Source organism: Antrostomus carolinensis, unplaced genomic scaffold (assembly GCF_000700745.2).
Source record: "Antrostomus carolinensis isolate BGI_N321 unplaced genomic scaffold, ASM70074v2 scaffold17566, whole genome shotgun sequence".
NCBI lineage: Eukaryota > Metazoa > Chordata > Aves > Caprimulgiformes > Caprimulgidae > Antrostomus > Antrostomus carolinensis.
In genome coordinates, this window is record NW_010322698.1 from 2753 (window position 1) to 21655 (window position 18903).

The 18903-nt window shown below is 41.3% G+C and overlaps 1 protein-coding gene across 1 annotated transcript; it reads right to left on the minus strand.

The window, feature by feature from the left end:
• Nucleotides 1–10357: 10357 nt before the first annotated feature.
• On the minus strand, nt 10358–17857 carry LOC104526791 (urea transporter 2). Its single transcript, XM_010170341.1, has 8 exons — nt 17710–17857; nt 16802–16991; nt 15698–15826; nt 14436–14628; nt 13024–13171; nt 12263–12397; nt 11255–11304; nt 10358–10567 (listed from the first exon to the last, which is right to left on the minus strand). The coding sequence occupies exons 1-8, from the start codon at nt 17855–17857 to the stop codon at nt 10391–10393; spliced, it is 1170 nt and encodes a 389-aa protein (XP_010168643.1). The 3' UTR covers nt 10358–10390.
• Nucleotides 17858–18903: the final 1046 nt, after the last annotated feature.

The following is an 18903-nucleotide window of genomic DNA, read 5'->3' on the forward strand; positions in this document are numbered from 1 at the left end:
CTCTGATAACATAGAAGTGTTCCCAAAGAGCCAGCGCTAACACTTTCAGGCCAATGTAAACTTTATTTAATTGCACTATTGCCATGACCTCAAACGGCCCTTTAGATACCAAGTGAGATAAAGTCCCTGCCTAAGGGAGCTCATACTCATTAACAGTGATGGATTACAACATTGACTCCTGGGATTAAGATCAGAGGCTGATAATGTGGAGGAGAAGTGTTGTGGGGAGTTCATTGTTCTTATCAGTTCTCACCACACGCAGGGCTGAAGCAAACAATAGATCAATTTACATCACTTAATATCCCCTGCTCACAATCATGTGTGCAAGTGGCTGTTGACTGACTGGAAGGACCTTGTTGAAAGCTCAGTGTTCCTGTGCAGGCAAGATTAGACAGTGAAGTTGCACCAGAGAAGGAAAGCTGCTTGACAGAGAGGTGGCAAAGTGAGGGAAATTGAGGTAGCATGGTGAGAAAGTAGGGTGAAGAGGAGGTGCAGCTTGGGGTTGGGTAGATGATGCTACAGTGTCAGAGAATATCAGAGCCTGGGAGGTGAGGGGAGGTTTGCCCTTCCATGAGGTGGACATTTCCATACAGTCATTTACCTCAATCTTGAGCCTCCTTTATGGATTGTGACCTTTGATCATGGTCCCTTTTGCAAAAAGATTGCCTTAAAGCACAGTAGGATGGAGCCAGGGCACCAACAAGCTGAAATTTGATCATGCTGCAGGGTAAATAAAATACTGGTAGCCTGAAGCTGCGAATTGGGTAAAGCAGGTTGGGAGGAGAATGGGCTGGTTAGGAGTAGACATGATGAATGGAACGAGCAGTTAATGGCACTTCTTGGCAGGTGGCTTTCTTACAAATCCCTGCTTCTCACTCTTGTCCTCAGAAACCTTAGCTAAGTTAACTAGAGAGGCTCTGAAATCCCTGAAAGCAAACTCTTCTTGGAGTTTCCACAATCCGTTGGGTTAGATGTGTGCTTATCTTGGTGTGTTTGAAAATCACTGTGCATTGTTGCAGCATGTCCCTAAGTACCTAAAGAGTTAAAAATACATGACCGTAGATTGCCCATATTGTAGTTTCCAGCAGTAAGAGAGGAGAGGAGGTTTCTCTTTCTGTTAGGGTGTTAGGTGCTTAAGGCCATCCAAAGGTAGGCTTTCAAAGAGTAGACTGCAGGTGACTTTGTCATAGAATCATAGAATGTTTTAGGTTGGAAGAACCTTTAAAAGTCATCTAGTGCTTTCCCCTGCAGTAAGCAAGGACATCTTTTTTTTTTTAGATTGAAAGGGTTCTGAGGCATTGGAAGGGGTTGCCCAGGGCAGTGGTGGAGTCCCCATCCCTGTAGGGATTGGAGAGTCGTGTAGACACAGTGCTGAGGGACATGGGTTAGTCATAGGGGACTTGTCAGTGTTGGGTTCATGGTTGGACTCGATGAGCTTAAAGGGCTTTTCCAATGGAGGCAATTCTGACATTTTGGGATCTTCAACTACATCAGGGTGCTCAGAGCTCCATGCCACCTGACCTTGAATATTTCCTGCCACTTGGCAACCTGTGCCAGTCTTATCATACAGACAGGTTTTGGTCTAGCCTGTGTTGATGAAACAGACAAGTTCTTGTAGGCAAAAGGCATTACTTTGTTACAAATAATCATACTGTAGAAAGATTAGCCCATAATTTAGCCAGGGAAGGAAGAAGAGACATGTGCATTCTCTGGGGTGCAATCACTCATTTGCCTGTCAGGCTTTATTATTCTGAATAGTCAGGCCTTTGGCCCTTTTTCTCTGAGTGTATAAACAATTCTCAATTACCCTTTGAATGCTTTTGGATGGGTTCCTAGAAGAACTTAAATCCTGGATGGCTTTGTCATGAGTCTGAAAGCAGCTGTCTTCTCCAGCACTGGTATGTGGTTAGCTCTCCCATGATCAGGAGAAATCTGGCTATGTCTACTTGAGGAGCACATGAACCACCCCACATATCTGAAATCAGAGCTGTTTGGGTGTGTTTTGTTGCTTGCTCACAGCTTCATCTAAAAGCACAGGTTTCTGCAAGTCTTACTAATAGGCATCATTCTTTGAAAGGACAATGGAAAAAATGAACCCGCAAAACTCGCTGGCGTGATTATTGGTCACATCACAAATGGGACCTCAGTTACCTCCTTAGCTTTATTACGTAAATCTGCAACATGCAGGTTAACAGCCTCCTCTTGGAGAAGGATTGTTGTAAGGTCAATGTGCCTTTTTCTGCATGGCATTCTTGCTGACATTCCTCCTCTGCTATTGTAAGTTGCAAAAGCCCTTGGCCTCCCATGTGCTCCAGCTTGAAGGGTGACACTGGTTTGGCCTGGCTGGTCTATGTGAGGCTTGTGATTTCCTGCTTGTTTGAGAATTGCCACCCTGGGAGGCAGTGAAATGCTTACATCTGTGATTTTCAGCTATGCTGGATAGGAGCTGATGGATGGTTTGACTTGCTGAGAAGGACCATTCCACAAGGTCCCAGCAAAGTTTAGGATGGAGCTACAAATACTGAATCCCTCTTGTGTAATTTCTTCTTTGGTACATGCTGCTCCTGAGCCTTGCTTGTGCTAAAGGTGAGAAGCAACTTTGGCTTCCAGGAGGTATCAGTCAGGGGAAAGGTTTTCTTCTGTTGTAAGCAAAATATAAAACAATAAACATTTTTGTACTAAAAAAAAAACCCCAAACCCCACAACAAAACACCCCACTTTGGTATTCAGCAGAGAAATTCTGGATCTCAATCTAACTGAGCCCATTTCTCAAGCACATTTGGTGTCAATTATTTCTGTGACACACCTCTGCTTCTTTTCAGCACAACTGCAAGCATCTCAGAGATAATGATAGATCTCCTTTTCTGTTCTGTTCCTGCTGTTCTGCTCTTAATTCCCAGCACGACTTTCAGTTCCCAGCATCTATCATTTGGTATGTTAGTGGACATTTGCTCTTTTGAAACAAACCTAGTTTTTCTCTTTGCTTTGTATGAGCTTTCAATTTGGACTTAGTAAAATAAAAAATCATAATGTGGCAAATTCATCCCAAAGCTGCATCACTCATGTTTTGACTGAATGTAATCTCATGCTTCCTTATCTAAAATCTCCATTATGCTTTGGATGGGCTGGTCTGTCTGCTGCACTGCTGCATGGATCTTCTCTTTCCTGAATCCATTTTTTTTGTCTTTCCCAGTTAAACTAGTGTAATCTGTATCTATAAACAGTGTCTTCTGTATCATGTGGATGAAGAGTGATCAAATGGTATGTAGTCTGCCTGCATGAAACCTTCACTGGATGCCTCTGTAATAGTTCTGTTGCTGTCCTAGGCCCCTGGGAGCACTGCTCTTCTGCCTGGATGGAGCAAATCTCTGGTGCTGTGGACTCTCTTACCAGGTCACACATCTTTCATCATCCTCCACCCCACAGAGATGAAATCGCCACTCCTTCAGGTGTTTCAGGAGAGAAATGAATGGTATGTACTTTCCAAAGAGCTGCAAAGAGCAGCAAAGGTTGACTGAATTCCAGCGAGGGTCTTGCTTGTGGACATCTATGGATGGTAACTGCTGTGGCAGGAATGTGTGAGCAGGAAGAGATCAAGATTCAGACCATGTGTCGGAGGGCACATGTTGGCCAAATGCTTCTGGAATCTTGTCAGGCTTGGTGCCATGAGCACCTCCCTGGGGAGCCTGTTCCAGTGCTCCACCACCTTCTGCGTCAAGAACCATTTCCTATAATGGCCAACCTCACCCTCCCCTGCCACATCTTCCTACCACTTTCTCTGATCCTATCGTTGGTCACCAGAGAGAAGAGATCAGCGCCTGCCCCTCCTCTTCCCCTTGTGAAGCAGTTATAAACCATGATGAGATCTGCACTCAGTCTCCTGAGATCCTCACTGGTCCACCCCTTAGCCTCTACAGGCTTTGCCTATGATTCACTGGCATGACCAGGGACCTAAAAGAGCAGCATGATGGGCAGGGAGCTGCCTGGAATACCCAGTAGGAAGGCTTTGAGTAAGGTGTGATATACGATTCACATCAGTCCCTCAAAGCCTTTGCCCATTCCTTCATCTACCACCTAGAATTAGGTCACTAAGCTGTTTCATGTTTTCTCAGAAATCTTCCATCACTAATGGCCAAGTAGGGTAGGGATTCCAGGCTCTGTTCTAATGATTACATAACATGAGATAGTCAGAGCATATAGCACGGTAGATAAGGGTAGTGTATGTCCATGTAGTATGGTGCTCAATACAGGTACCAGTTCAGGACAGAGGAATGAACAACTTCTTCCTCCTTTTGTGTATGTGAGTCTGTGAGTGTGCTCTGAGATGTTCATGTTTCCTGCTACATTAGACCCTTTAGGCAAGTTAAGCAGAAGGAACACTTTGTTCAGGAGAGTTATTGCCCAGGCATGAGTGGCTCAGGATGCAGATGGTTCTGGACATGTCCAAGAGCAAGGAGCTGTGAATGTGGTGTAGGGTCATCTTCCAAGATGATAAACTTACTTGTTGGTTTGTCTACATGTGTGTAGTCATCTGTGCTTTTGTTAGGATCAGTGTAGTTCTAGTCAAAATTGTTCATAGGGTCTAGATAGTGATTCAGGACACCCTAAAATTGACCTCCACATTTGGCCAGCTGAATTGCTCTCTGGACTCCATGGATCGCGTTGATTTGATCTCCGTTGACTAGAGTAGAACTTTGACACTTAATACACATGTATATGCTAACACGTAGATATGTAAATTTAATTTTCTTAATATGTGGTCTTCTAGATTCTTTATGGGTAAAGCACAGTTAGGCTGGGCTTTTGAGGATCTAATCTTGTATTTAGGCTTAAATTGTCTGTTAACCAATACAGATTCATGCGGTATCTCTTGTGAACTGTCTCATTGTGGGCCTAGACCATTTGTGGATCTACATGTACAGCCCAGACTCGGCCTACCTGACCTGGTTGTCATGAAAGTGGGTGTCTAGTTGCCCTCAGCTGTTTCTGTAGTCAATAGAGAAAGACAAGCTGCTTCTACTTGCTAGCTATTTCAGAAAGGGTTCTATTATTTTACTGGAGTGCTTCTCCCTTTGCCTTGAATCTCTCTCTCTCCCTCCCCCCCTCCTCTCTCTCTCTCCATGAATTGTATGAAATGTTTGTGGCTATTAGACACCAAAGTCTGGCATTTCACCAAGAGTTTCTGAAGTCAAACGGGGCGTATCTGGACCCTACTGGGACAACACTGGGTGAGTTCCAGGCACTGTTATCACAGAAAGTACAGTAGGATTCAAGTGTTGCCTGACCGCAGAGAAATCAAAGGGGTAAAGACAGGCAAAGCAAGTTGAAAAAATGTTGATATATCTTCCTTTTAGAGATGAGAAAGAAAAACACACCGAGTTTGCCAATGATGTGTGGGTAATGGTAATCAGGCTGTTAAATTTGCAGCTCACTAGTGTTCTGAACCATTTTTTTCTAAAAACTAGGGATGCACCTGCTCTTCCCTGTTCTTTTTTTTTCTAGACAGGTGTAATTGTCTTGCCCTGCATGTTTGATTGACATATTTAGGACCTTTCATAGACATTGCAACCTCTGCAATACACGTGCAGAACATAACCTACCAGCAGAGCAGAAAGTCTCACCCTGTGCATGAGTGAATTCCAGCACAACTTTCAATGACAGTTCAGGAAGGGACCAGGGAGGTTACTTCTACTCACATCAGTCTGTAACTTCCCTCTCTGGTTCTTAGAAACTGTATTAAACTTTTGTTATCTCTTTAAATAACCTACTCTTTCTGTGTCTCATAAGCAGTGTCTATGGAAAGGGAAGGTAGCATGAGATTATTAGAATGGCCACTTTATCTTTGAACTTCATTTTCTGTTAAATGCAGCCCTTACTAAGGAACTACATTAAAAAAAAAAAAAAAAAAATATATATATATATAAAAAAATCTATTGTTAGGAGACCATGAAAAGATTTTCCTGTAAAGTTGAAAAGTAGACTTCGAGGTGGTCCTACACTTTGGTATGTCTATGTGGTACGAGAGCACAGTCAGTGCAGTGTAATGCTGTGCATAGTGCCTTCCTCTGCAGCAAACCCATTGTGCAGCAATGGAGTCCAGAGTGGCTGATTTTCCTATGAAGTACCACACCCTCCCCCACAAAAACTATATTCTATAATGTGTTTCATAGCCACCTTATGGCTGAGGCACCAGGACTGTTTGCTGGAAAATTCCATTTGAAAAAATTCCTCCTTTTCCTTCCCAGTGTGCCATGCCAGATGCATACTTTTCCTAGTATTATATCTTTAATAATACTAATTAGCAAATCTGATCCTTAACCTCCCACTGATCTCAGTCTTTTCCAATTAGGCTGATGACAGATCCAAGAATGTTTAATCTAAAATGAGGGGATTTGTAATTTGTCAGATTTCCAAGCCTATAGTTCCCATCCAGTTTCTAATCTATATGTTTTCCTGGGAGGCAAAAGAAAGGAAAATACAGATTTTCCTAGAAAGTGTTTCCACTTGAACTCACAGTTTTGCAATCATGTGCAGATGCAGTTTTATTTTACTCAAAAAAATAGTGTTATGGACCTCACTGAGCCTAAAAGTGGAAGCAGTTACTCTGATGTTACAAGTGCAACTGAGCCCTGTTTTCCCACACAGGTACTTTGTTTGATTGCAGGATTGAGCTTGTTGCTCACTTCTAAGTGTTTGACTTGTTGTGGCCTTTCAATCCTTGAAGGGAGCCTACAAGAAAGATGGGAACAAACTTTTTAGCAGGCCCTGTATTGACAGGACAAGGGGAAATGGTTTTAAACTAAAAGAGGGGAGATTTAGACTAGATATAAGAAAGACATTTTTTACACTGAGGGTGGTGAGACCCTGGCCCAGGTTGCCCAGAGAGGTGGTAGAAGCCCCATCCCTGGAAACATTCCAGGTCAGGCTGAATGGGGCTCTGAGCAGCCGGATCTGGTTGGAGATGTCCCTGCTCACTGCAGGGCAATTGGACTAGACGGCCTTTAGAGGTCCCAACCATCCTATGATTCTATGATTCTGTAAATCCTTCTCATGGTCCCTTCCAACCCAAACCATTCTATGATTCTGTGATTCTATGGGCTGAACATTTCCTCCTCCCAGCTCAGCATCACTCAAGAGAGTAGCGTCTTTACTGGATGGCTAAATGCTGGCCTCTTCTGCACTTGTCCAGATACTGGTTTGTTGAGGGGAAGGGGAAATGAGGGCTGCAGCCCACATCTTGGTACCACTGTTGGTGTTGCCAGCATCTCCTGGGCTCCCTGGGGAAGCAGCACTGCTTCGGGAAGTGAAGGAGCAGGCTCTTCTGGCAAAGATCTGCTGGTCTTTGCTCAGATTATGCACACCAAACAGAAGCAATGGAAGTGACTTAGGAAGTGACAGTGGGGCAGTTCATTTGGCTTAGACTTTTTGGGTGAAATCTCTTTTCCAAGTAGATGTCGTTGTTTTCATGTGGTTTGGTGGGTTTAAAAAAACCCCAAACAACAAACAATTATTTTTTTAATTTTACAAATGTTAAATACAGTCAAATCTCTTTTGCTATGTTATGCTGGCACTGGGAGGGAAGTAACCCAGGAAAGAGCCCCAAAACTCCTGCCCTACATAAATGTTTCTTATGAGTCTGTATCACTTGTGCGCTAAAAACAAGAACGCAAAAAGAGTGCTTGAAAAAAAATTGTGACTTGAATATCATTTATTTGATGTAAAGAGGGGAAAATAAAGAACAGTTTCAATAATAAGATAAATTAGTCCTATTAGCAAAGACTGCTTTATGAACAGTAATGGAAAAATCATGATATGCCTACTCTGACTGATATACATGTCAAATTACCAAATAACTCTTATTTTGCATGAGGTGATGGGAAGAATGAATTCTCTGGATAGCATAAAATAAAGAATTAATTCTGAATGATGTGCAAAGTCTTTCTAATGGCTGAGATGTGGCCTTCATCTTTTGTTGTTTTTCTGCTTCTCTTTATGGTGCTGCCATAATGTCTGCGTTGCTCAGCAACAGCAAGCTGAAATAGCTGCAGTCGGAGAAAATGTGCTGATTTACACTGGTCAAAAAGTGTGTACTCCTACTTGAGTGTGGATTTTGACATGAGAGTTAAAGGTAGCCTTTGTAGGATTACCTCTCTGGGGTGTGCTTGATCCTGGGTGGGGACATGTCAGTTCAGACACCAAAAAATATCCATTTCCATCACAGTTCGACAAATGGAGAGGTGAATCCTCTGGACAGAACATAACCTCATCTAAACCCAGACTGGGGTCCAGCGTTTCCCCTAGGAATGAGTCCTTGTCTGGTCTTGAGGAGGTTTCCAGCCCAACTGTAGGTCTGCAGGCACCACACAGTACCTTCAGCTCATCGTACCTCCTGTATAGAAGCAGACTTTGCCCTTACACATTTAATGTTATTAATACAGCAAAATACCATAAGTACAAAGAGCAGAAGCTAGAAGTTTCCTAAATATCCCCCATACACTGATTTCATAATTTTGTTTTCCAGCACCTTCTAGACTAGACTATGTATTTAAGTGATAACCTGTCTTTGGAAGAGCTTAGTGATGATAAATAAAGGAAAGCTTATGTCAAACTCAAAAAAGTAGGAATATATGTTTTAAAAATCAGCTCCACGCAATATTATGAAGATATTTACCAAGTAAAACACAGCAAATGGTATATTTTACAAGCAATCTCTGAAGTGTCAGTCATACAGAAATACTGTCAAACATCTGAAAACCTAACATTTCACCAGAAAATACTGCTGGCAGTTCATCCTAAATATTTTTCACTCAGATCTTTTGGTGATTGTTAAAAGACATGGTTTTTGTCCCAACCTCAAAAATCAACAGTAGCACTATTCACAGGCTAATTTTTATTTCCTCTGCCACAAGAGGAACAGGTTTTGATCTACTTTCCTAGGAACAGCAACCTGATCTAGTGGAAGGTGTCCCTGCTCATGGCAGGGGTGTTGGACTAGATGACCTTTAAAGGTCCCTTCCAACCCAAACCATTTTACGACATTACTGGATGTAGGGTAATGCCAATGAAGGACCTGAGCATATGGAGTATTTGTGGTGAAGATGTCAGCTTCATCATGAGATGAAGTATCTCGATGAGCCAGGAAGAAAGGTTGCTGAGTTAACAACCTGTTGAGTGCAAGGTCAACTTCTTCCTTACCTACCTGCAGACCCTGGAGCCTGTGCCATGGTGGTACAAGGCTACTCTGCTGCAGAGCTCTGCTATGTCCACCAGTCTCACAACCATCCCCTTCCCATCACAGGGCAGAGAGACAGGGCAGAGCAGCAGCTTTATAGCAGCAGCCTCGGACAGTGCAGCATTTAGCTGCTTGATACTTGTGGGCTGAGGGGGACGGTGTAGGGAGAGAGGTCAAGAAGATCAGCTCAAATTAATTCTACTTGTGCACAGTCTAAGCAGAGTCATTTTACTGCATAGAAAAGGGATAGCAATGACTTTGCTGCTGTCCTCTCCTTTGCTAAGCCATGACCAAGTTCAAGTGTTAAGAAAAATCATTAATGTAAAATCATTATACTTCTTACTTTTTTTTTTTTTTTTTTTTTGCTAGAAAAAGATTTTTTTTACTGGCATTTGCTTCCTTGGCCTTAGGTTTGTAGACTTTTCTCTGCAACTGGGTAGGCCTGAAACTTTTTTTCCATGAAAAGTTAGGTAGCCTAGTGCAAACTAAAGCATCCAACACCTGGGGTTGTTAGACCCCCTCCTCCTTGACGTTATTGTGATTTTTACCCCAAGTGTTGCGAGCATTAGCAACGCTGCCTGCAATTTATCTGTGTCCCTCTTGTGTGTGATGATTGCTAATGCACATCTCTCTCCACCAGACTTGAGAGATCCTCCAGGTAGAATTCTTTACCACCTATTTTCTATTTAGCAAAGAGTACTCTTTATTCCACTTCTCTGCTACTATGAAGCTCTCTAAGATGTACCCTATTGCTGTTGTAAGCTGGTTTTAGCCATTAATTAGGAGTCCTGTCACAGGCTGAGAGATGCTCTGCTCTTTGTTGCTTTATGTCTAGTGACTGTGGCTTGGATTTCACAAACAGATTTTTCTTTTTAACTTCTAAGTCAAATCCCCACTGCTTAAAATTCAAGTGTCTTTTCAGGCATATTTTCATGCTTTTAAATAATTACAGATTGGTCTTGGGAAAAGGCCTTCCAGCAGAGCACAGTCCTATGTAATAAGATAAAGCAAATGAATGTGGCAGAAAAAGTCTCTCCACTCAGAAGGTGGCAATTTTTTTTTGCCTTTTGACTTTGTAGCGCACAAATCATGGGTTTTTTCGGGAAACATCTTGCGTTGTCGCCTTAAAATCTGTGAAGTATCTTTCTTCTTGGGTCTTTATACCTCACAGCAAGACCTCTGATGTTTTTTCATCTTCAGGTAATAAGCTCGGTTGGCTTCTGGATAGGTGACTTTGGAGAGTGGCAGCTTGTAGATGGCAGAGTTGTTTGTGGTTATTAACAGGAAGGTCAGTGCAGACAGGCAAAAAGACCAGGTTCCTGATGGCACCCCAAACTGCAAAGAAAAATACAAACCACCTATTAAATGTGTCTTTCTTTCATCTGATCTAGCAGCCTTGAACAAAACTCAGAATGAGGCAGCTTGGAACAAGCTTTCTCAAGGATGTCTTGACTTGATTTTGCATGGAGTATCTGCCTGGGGAGTCAGGATTTCTTTATGAGATCTTGACATTGTACATTAACCTGCAACATCTACCAGCTCTGGTGGAAGGCTACCTTCTCTTTGTGCATCTGCAGTGGTCTTGGATAGAGATGAGATAGGAGTGGATGGGGATGAGACAGGAGTAGATACCAGGAGCATTCAGCTTTTCCCTGGGCTGTTGTTCTGACTGCCTTTTGGCACTTGGGCAAAGCAATTAAACCCAATTTGAGGTTTCTTTACACTTGCAGAGGGCCCTTTTCTCAATCACTTCAGGCATAAAATATAGACATATAATTATCTCAGAGATGTTGAGGGCTGTGCTATGGAAGTTCACACAAGCTCCAAGGATGAAGAGTGTTGATGATTGTTTCAGTGGGAACCACACCAACCTCCTGGGCAAACTGTGTCCTCTTTCCCAGAGCAGTTCTGCCTTTGGATGAATTGTTCTCTGGGTCTTGATGTTTTGCCTCACAAGCTATGAAAATATATAGTGTTCCAATCTGCCTTTGAAAAAAAGACCTTAGCTAGTACACTACTTACCACAGACAACAAGTTAGTCACTGTTGCTCCCAGGTAGGCACTGAAGAGTGCTATGAAAAAGAAAGGTAGTTTCTGGTGAGTTCAGTAGCTCATGGAGGAGACCAGAAAAGACAAACATCTCTCACATTGCCTTGGGTAGCTCAATCAATGTTTATGACCATGCCTGGACAGTCCCTTCTTAAAGCTCTTTCCTTTACCCTGTGTCCCCTCCAACCTGGAGCTCATGCGAAAGGCAAAGCACAAAAAGAACTAGAATGATGAAAAATGTGACTATGGAAACAGAGACTTTTGAAAAATGCACTAACGTGGAAAGTATGTAGCTTGATGGATGGGGTTAAATAAGAAAATAACCCTTCCACCCCATCTCTCCTGCCTCTAGGGCTAGAAGGTGGGTCAATGAAATACAAAGCTAAATCATTTTTATATGAGCACGGAATGAGCAATAGTTTCACTCCCAGCTCACTGTAATATTGAAATTCATATAGAATTGCCTTATAAATAATTCTTCAATCATTCTGTGTTGCCCAGCTCAAGCCTTTGGTATCCATTACAATAGACTGGGGACAATGTACTGTCTAACTACAGTTACAGACTGATCTTGAGCTCCAGTTTTCTCAAAGTTTAGATATGTCCTTCTCCAAAGAAGGAATTTGAGCTATTATTTATGATTGGAAAAAAAAATATGATTCATCCAGCAATGTTGAACAAACACAATTAATGCCTCAAAAATAAGCATGTAATTTCAAATACCTTAGTTAATCGATGTCCACTGATTGCATGTCATTTTGAACACAACTCTTGGCTGAAAGTGAAAGTGCTGCTTGTATTTTGACAGAGTATGTTAGAGCAATGGCTCCAACATACAGCTCAGTCATTCTTCCATCTTACCTAAGACCATATTCTCGTCTAGAGGTAGCCATCTGGCTTCAGACCCTCCTCTAGTATAAATGCATCTTGTCTCACTTCAAAAGGAAACATGGCAGTAGTGAAAATCCGTAGGGTACATACCACAGGCAATTGCCAGAAAATGTGTCTGCCAGGTGAAAGCGTAGAACATGCCTCCGATTGCAATACATGAGAGGGAGCTGTTGTAGCCCCACAAGCCGGAGTAGATTTTGCTAAAAGGTGTTGCTAAGCTCAGTGCTGGAAAATAAATCAAAGATATGTCATTCCATGGCCAAAAAGATAAAAGCAGCTGAAAAATGGCATGAATACAGCTTTTTAAGGACTCTAGCCCATATACATATATGGAGTTCTTATTTGTGGTTGTGTTGCTACGATCTAAGACTAAAGCCACTTTAATGGCTTTCATTTAATCTAATGTAATCACGACAGAATTTCCCTGATGCTGCTGAGCTGAATTTATCCATGCAATTTCAACAGAAGATATATGAGTGAACAAGCATGTGTGTGAACCTTAAATGCATCCCTGAGGCCTGCATATTCAGCCTGATGACTATGACTGTTATTAAGCTGCTCCTAAACCCGTCACAATATATCCAGAAATGAAGTATTTAATGACAAAAATTCTTTTAAGTCAAAAAGACACTTCTTACTTTTGAAGATTTTCATCATCATAAAATGAGGTAAGAGAATGGAAAAGTCAATCAAAAGAATTCTTAAAACAGAAGTGTATATATACATTTTTTTTTCAAGCACTCATTCTCCAATGGAAGAAACATTTGTGACTGTAAGTACTCCACTCATTGTGGTTCCTCTTTTATTCTCCATGCTTTTATATAAATCTGTGACACAAATCAAATCCTTACCTGCCAGCATCCCCACTGCTGATCCAATCGCTGCATGCAGACAAATGAGTGGAGAAGAGATAAATAAAGCAATCAGGAAAATTCCCCCAGTCCAGGGGTTATCGCAGCCATAAACCTGACCCACCCCAACTGGAATGGATTGCAGGAGCTGCAGAAATTTTTAAAAAAAAAAAAAGAAGACAATTTGTTATCAGCTGTGTAATTTCTTTCTTTCTTTCTTTCTTTTTTTTTATTTTTAAATCCTATTTTTCTTGGGCAAGTTCATTTTCAGCATTTGTTGGATGCAGTTTCTTCTTCTGGACTGTAAGTGGAAAATGTGGACACTCCTCAGGAGACAGCAGGGCATTTCCACAGGGTTTCCCCTTCAATGAAAATGAGTCATGCCTTGTTCCTTAGCCATGTGCTCCTCTGCCAGGTTTATACTCTAATGTTAAAGGTTAAATATCTTTTGTGAAAACGTTTGCTCATTGTCTTTAGAGCTGCTGCTGACTTGGCTATTATGGACCATGACAGTGAATTTAGGAAATGGAAGTGCTCAGGTAGATGATACCTTTGAGAAGATGTTTGCTTCAGGTTGGGCAGATACAAAAGTGAAATGGCCAATAATGGCTTGGCCAGAATTACAGGACTTCACGCAAGTAAGGCTGTATCCCTGATCTACTTATATACCTTAAACTTGCTTGGGATTCACTGGGAATATGAAAGAGAGTTTCTGGTTTTATGGGAAAGTCCAACTCGACCACAGCTTAGAGTTGGTTTTGAGACACTTTTCCTCAAAATATTGTGTTCTTCAATGTGGAACAGTCCATTTATGGTTCCCATAAAATTATGTACTACGATAAACATTCTTTGAGAAATGTCACTTGTGTGGATTGCTATTTAGTGTCAATTAACTTCCTTTTCTTAATTACTCCCTGAGAACCCCTCAAAATAGTATGCTGAGCCTTAGGGAAAAGCTATTACAGTGCTATGTAGGAGAATAAAATGTTTGTTTGGAAAGGTCCCACTTGAATATCAACTAAAAATGTGTGAACATGTGCCTGCACCCAAGTTTGTAACCATTCTTCCACAGTAATATCTGCTTGCTCATTTCTCATCAGAAAGATGCAATTTTAAAAACACAGCACATTGAAAACTAAAATTAAAATGGGGTGCTGATCAGTTTATGCACAGTAGGGGATAATTAGATTCTAGACTCTCTTTGAAGATCATAACATATACATTTAGATCCCACTCCAAATAAAAGATAACAAGAAGATTCTTATTTTCAAGCTATCAAAAATGTCAGTTCCTTGAGTAAACCTTTAAGTTTTGGGTGATAGCCATAATGCAGTAACATAAAGGAAGACAGTATGATTCTATAGTGGTTTTCTTTATAAATGGAGAAGGTTGTTCTACTTAAAACTTCCTACCATTGGCATTTCAGCATCTGTCCAGGTGATGTTTGGTGTTGCTGTTGCAGGATGAATAACAGTTGTAGGGAAGAAGAGGTTATGTGGTCCTGATGCAGCCAGATAGAGGGTCAAGGCCATGTTGAAAGGCAAGGTGAAAACAGGCAGATCCCACTTACAGAGGACTGAGCCTAAAGCACTGGTGAAAACAGGGCTGAAAGAAGAACAAAATGGTCTCACTAGGAGCTTGTCAGCTAGGAAAAAAAACCAACCAAACAAAAAACCAAACCCAAAAACCTACAGGAAATTAATTAAGCTGTTTAATTTCCTCAGTCTTTCTGATAAAATTAGAGCTATGCTAGGCTGACTTGGTAAATTTCCTACCCTTCACCATGCAGTTAGCAATGTACAGATTCCTGTCATGTTGTGCAATATGGTATGTGGTGAATTTGGTGACCATGAAAGAGATAAGATCCTCCACTGGTGTGATTTAATGGAGTTATTCCCCAGCTCAGTCTCAGTGTTTACCTTTTTTTTTTCATACTTGTAGCCTGAATCTAGGACATCCGTGACAAGTCTGAGTGAGCTGTGAAGGTGGCTGTGTGTCCTTGTTCAAGCTTATGGATCAGAAGTAAAGGCTAACATCAAAGCTGTGCTTAGTAAAGTGAGCACAACACTACATGAAATTCAGGCAGACAGATGATGTGTGTGGTTTTATCAATCACCAACCAGATATTTGGGGACCAAAGACCAGATTTCAAAATTTTTGCTGTCCAAATAACTAGCAGATTATGGTGCATGTATATGAGTAAAATATTATTAGTTATTTGTTTTCATTAGCAACAACCATCCTGTCTTGGGACCACTGAACAGCTTCTATGCCTGGAAAAGTAAATTTTCATGACATTTTTATATGGTGGCTTAAATAGATGAAACACTTGTGGTTGATGGTGATAGGGAGTGTTGAAAATAATGTTCCTCTTGGAAAAAAAATGAATTGACTCATCACAGCAATATGGCAAACATTTTGGGCACTGAATTACACATGATCAGCCATCAATTTTCCTTTTCCCTACTGGGTTTATTTTGATTATGTGGGTATTTTATTTGTTTCTGAATTACATTAAACATTTAAAAATGCAAAAAATGGTACAGATTTAATAGTACATGTGTGCCAATTGTGTTTCATTTCCATTGCAGTTTGCATAGCGCATAAAAATATAACAGTCTCAGCGTGAGGACACTGGGGTTGGAATAAGAAGCAGAGGAGCCATCCGACTTACCACGTCATGGACACCAGTGCTACTGGCAGTAGAAACCACCAGTGGTAGTTTCCCTCAGCAGAGAAGACGGCCATGAGCAATCCCACCAAGACCCCGTTATAGCCATGCAGGCCTGCTGCTATGGCTGATCTGTGTGAAGGAAACAACTATCTTGAAATCTTCTCCCCTGTGGAAGCTTTGCTCACATTATCCCCTCCCTCCCCATGCAGTTGTGACTTTGTGTGATGATGACCTGCCACCAAACTTCAGTTTCACATACTTGAGTGGCATGTCTTCTCAGCAATTATCCCTTTTGCAGTTATGTCCTGTGTTCTTTTGCACCAGATGCAGCTGGTAGGAAGATCTGTCTTGTCATAACAGACCAGATATGTAGCTGTTGTTGTTTAATCTGGCCAGCAGCCAAACACCACACAGCTGCTTGCTCACTCCCCCCCACCCCAGTCAACAGGGGAGAAAAGTGGAGGGGTAAAGGTAAGAAGACTAATGGTTGAGATTAAAATAATTTAATAAGTGAAATAAAACAAAATTAAAATAATAATTATAATAATAAAGATAATAATAGTAATAATGGAATATACAAATGAGTGATGCACTGCAATTGCTCACCACTCACCAGCAATGCTTTGCACATTCCCAGTTAAAAATCTTGGAGGAGATAAAATCCCAAAACCACAATCCTGAAAGAGAAAGACAGCTATCCTGGCCAACCCTCACTATATACTGAATATAATGTTGTATGATATGGAATGTCCCACTGGCCAATTTGGGTCCCTTGCTCTTGCTATGCTCCTACCCAGCTTGTACAAGTTTTTCTTGCACATCAGCAGACTAGCATAATGTGGGAAGTTGGAAAGTCCTTGATTTCTTAAGAACAGATGAAAACTTAAGTATGTTATCAACAGTCTTTTCATACCTAATCCCATACTAATTCTAAAACACAGTGCTCTTCCAGTGACTAAGAAGAAAATTAGCTCTATCCCCGCCAAAGCCAGGACAATAGACACTGAAGGCTACGTACATGCATTTCATCCACGTTGCTTGTTTAAGACATAAGTTAGCACTGAAGTGACAGTCTGGTTTTGAAGGAGAAAAGGATGGACTTACCTGTCCTGACCCAGAATAAGTGCTGTTAAAGTTGAGACAACTGTTCCTAAACAGCCTGTGAGTGTCCACCATGGGTTCTGCACCAGGAAACCAGCAACTATGATAAGTCCACTGAGGGGATTGTTGACAAACATGACTTGGGATATCCCCCGCAGCACCCAGTCAATAAACTGGATCATGAGAGGTTTATCTGGAAGAGATCAAATTAAATTAAAAAAAACTTCCTCCAAAATATGTAGATGATACTGATTCAGAACGGTTTTTTGAAACTCAGGAAGAGTTTTGGCAGTGGAACTTGGCAGCATGACTGAAGCAATGAATCAACAAGACTGTAAAACCTGACTGAGATTTATTGTAGACTACACTGAAGTCTTGCAGCTGGAAAGTCGAGATGAACAGTGTGGTTTGCCAGAATCCCATGTTATAAAATACCCTGGACTGGGTTCATATGAACCAGCTAATTTATGATGTCCGTGCATCAGATGGCAAATCATATGTGTATCCCATTGCTGATTTATTCTGGGCACCAAACACACCCACCTATGTGTAATTTAACTTCATAGTGGCATTAGGCTTGACAGAAACCGCTCAGCTGAAAGGACAGGGATTGTTATGAAGAATGGCAAAGCACAAAATAACCATCTTGGTCTATGTTCTGTGGGACTAAATTAACTTTGTACTTGGCATGTTGGGAGGTAAATGTCATCTCAGTCATCCTCAAGATTTAAGCAGTGTGTGGATCTCTACACAAAGCTGATTTTTTTTCCTTGCAAAACTGAAATAAATCAGGGCAGAGGCAGTTTCTGTACTCCTCTAACTTGAATTGCATTACTGAGAAGTTAGTTATTACTCCTTTGATGTAGTTCTTCTTTGGAATTCCCTAATTAGTCATGATGAAGTAGCTTTACCTCTTAGCCAGGCTCCAAATTCCTTCATGTCTCCAGTGATGTACCCAACAGCTCTGCAGATTCTCTTCCCAGCTTTGCTCAGTGGGTTCTGCTTTACTGGTTTTCTTTCCCCCTTGGTTTCTATCTTGATGTCAACACTGTTTTCCATGTTGATGTTCGGAACCTTTGGTAAAATTCAAGGGGAAAAAAAAAGACAATTCATTACAATGCCTCTTACTGATCCCTGTTTATTCTCTCTACCATACATTATTGCTCGCCACATGTTCTTTTGGAGCCAGAAAGAGGAAAATCCTTATTCTGAACAAATGATTCTCATGTCTTTGTGACATCTTCATGTGCTCTTGGGCTGCTGTGCTGTCCTTGCAGTCTTTCATGTAGTCATAAGTTGGAACACCACAAAGAACCACTGAGCCTTGTGTATTTTACCTGGTTTTAACACCTTGCTCAGTTATACCATGTTTTCTAGAAATCAAGCAGCTCTTGATTTAAAGGGTGGCTTCAAGAAGAGCAAGATGGCATTAGAGGACACTGGCCTCACAGAAGTTGAAGTTTACCTCAAGATTCAACTTGATAGAGATTCACCACATCTAGGAAACTGCTTCAATGATTAAGTTTCCTCTGCTCCTTAACACATATTTCTATTTAAATTTTTTCCATCAGCCATCAAAAACAGGTACTTAAATTTAGGTTTATAGGTCTCTGTACCATCACCTATTGGGATCAGTTCAACCTTTTTCATAAGCATGGACTTAGCTTGAAGGTTGCTCATGATGCCCTACTCCATTACTCACATGCATGCATACATTATTTTTTTTTATCTCTGTTGAATTGTACTTTTAGCTGCTCCATCTTTAGAAATGCCTTGCACTGATTTAAGAGATTAAAGGCCAAATTCAGAGTGCTTGCTTTCCATTTTGCCTTAGTCACGTTGCTTTCTTCTTTCTGACAGCTGCCCAGTAGGGTATTAGGGCCTACACTGGCCATTGTTCTTCAACATGAGACAAGATAAGTGACCATATCTTTGAACCTGTAGTAGGAAACCCTCAGGGCTTAAGGAAAAGACTCTTATTAAATTTAGCAGTCACTATATCAAGACTTAAATAAGTTAGGGGAGAATTATAGGCCAAACAAGGATGTTTAAGCCTAAATAAGTTGTTTGGGGCGTCCACACAGGGCTGGCAGAGATGGGGTCCC

Coding starts and splice junctions, on each gene's coding strand:
- LOC104526791 (XM_010170341.1), bottom strand. CDS start 17,857: ATGGAAAACAGTGTTGACATCAAGATAGAAACCAAGGGGGAAAGAAAA. Junction 11,305..12,262: donor TTTTCTGGCAATTGCCTGTG/GTATGTACCCTA, acceptor TCTTTTTCATAG/CACTCTTCAGTGCCTACCTG. Junction 10,568..11,254: donor TGACTAACTTGTTGTCTGTG/GTAAGTAGTGTA, acceptor TTTTCTTTGCAG/TTTGGGGTGCCATCAGGAAC.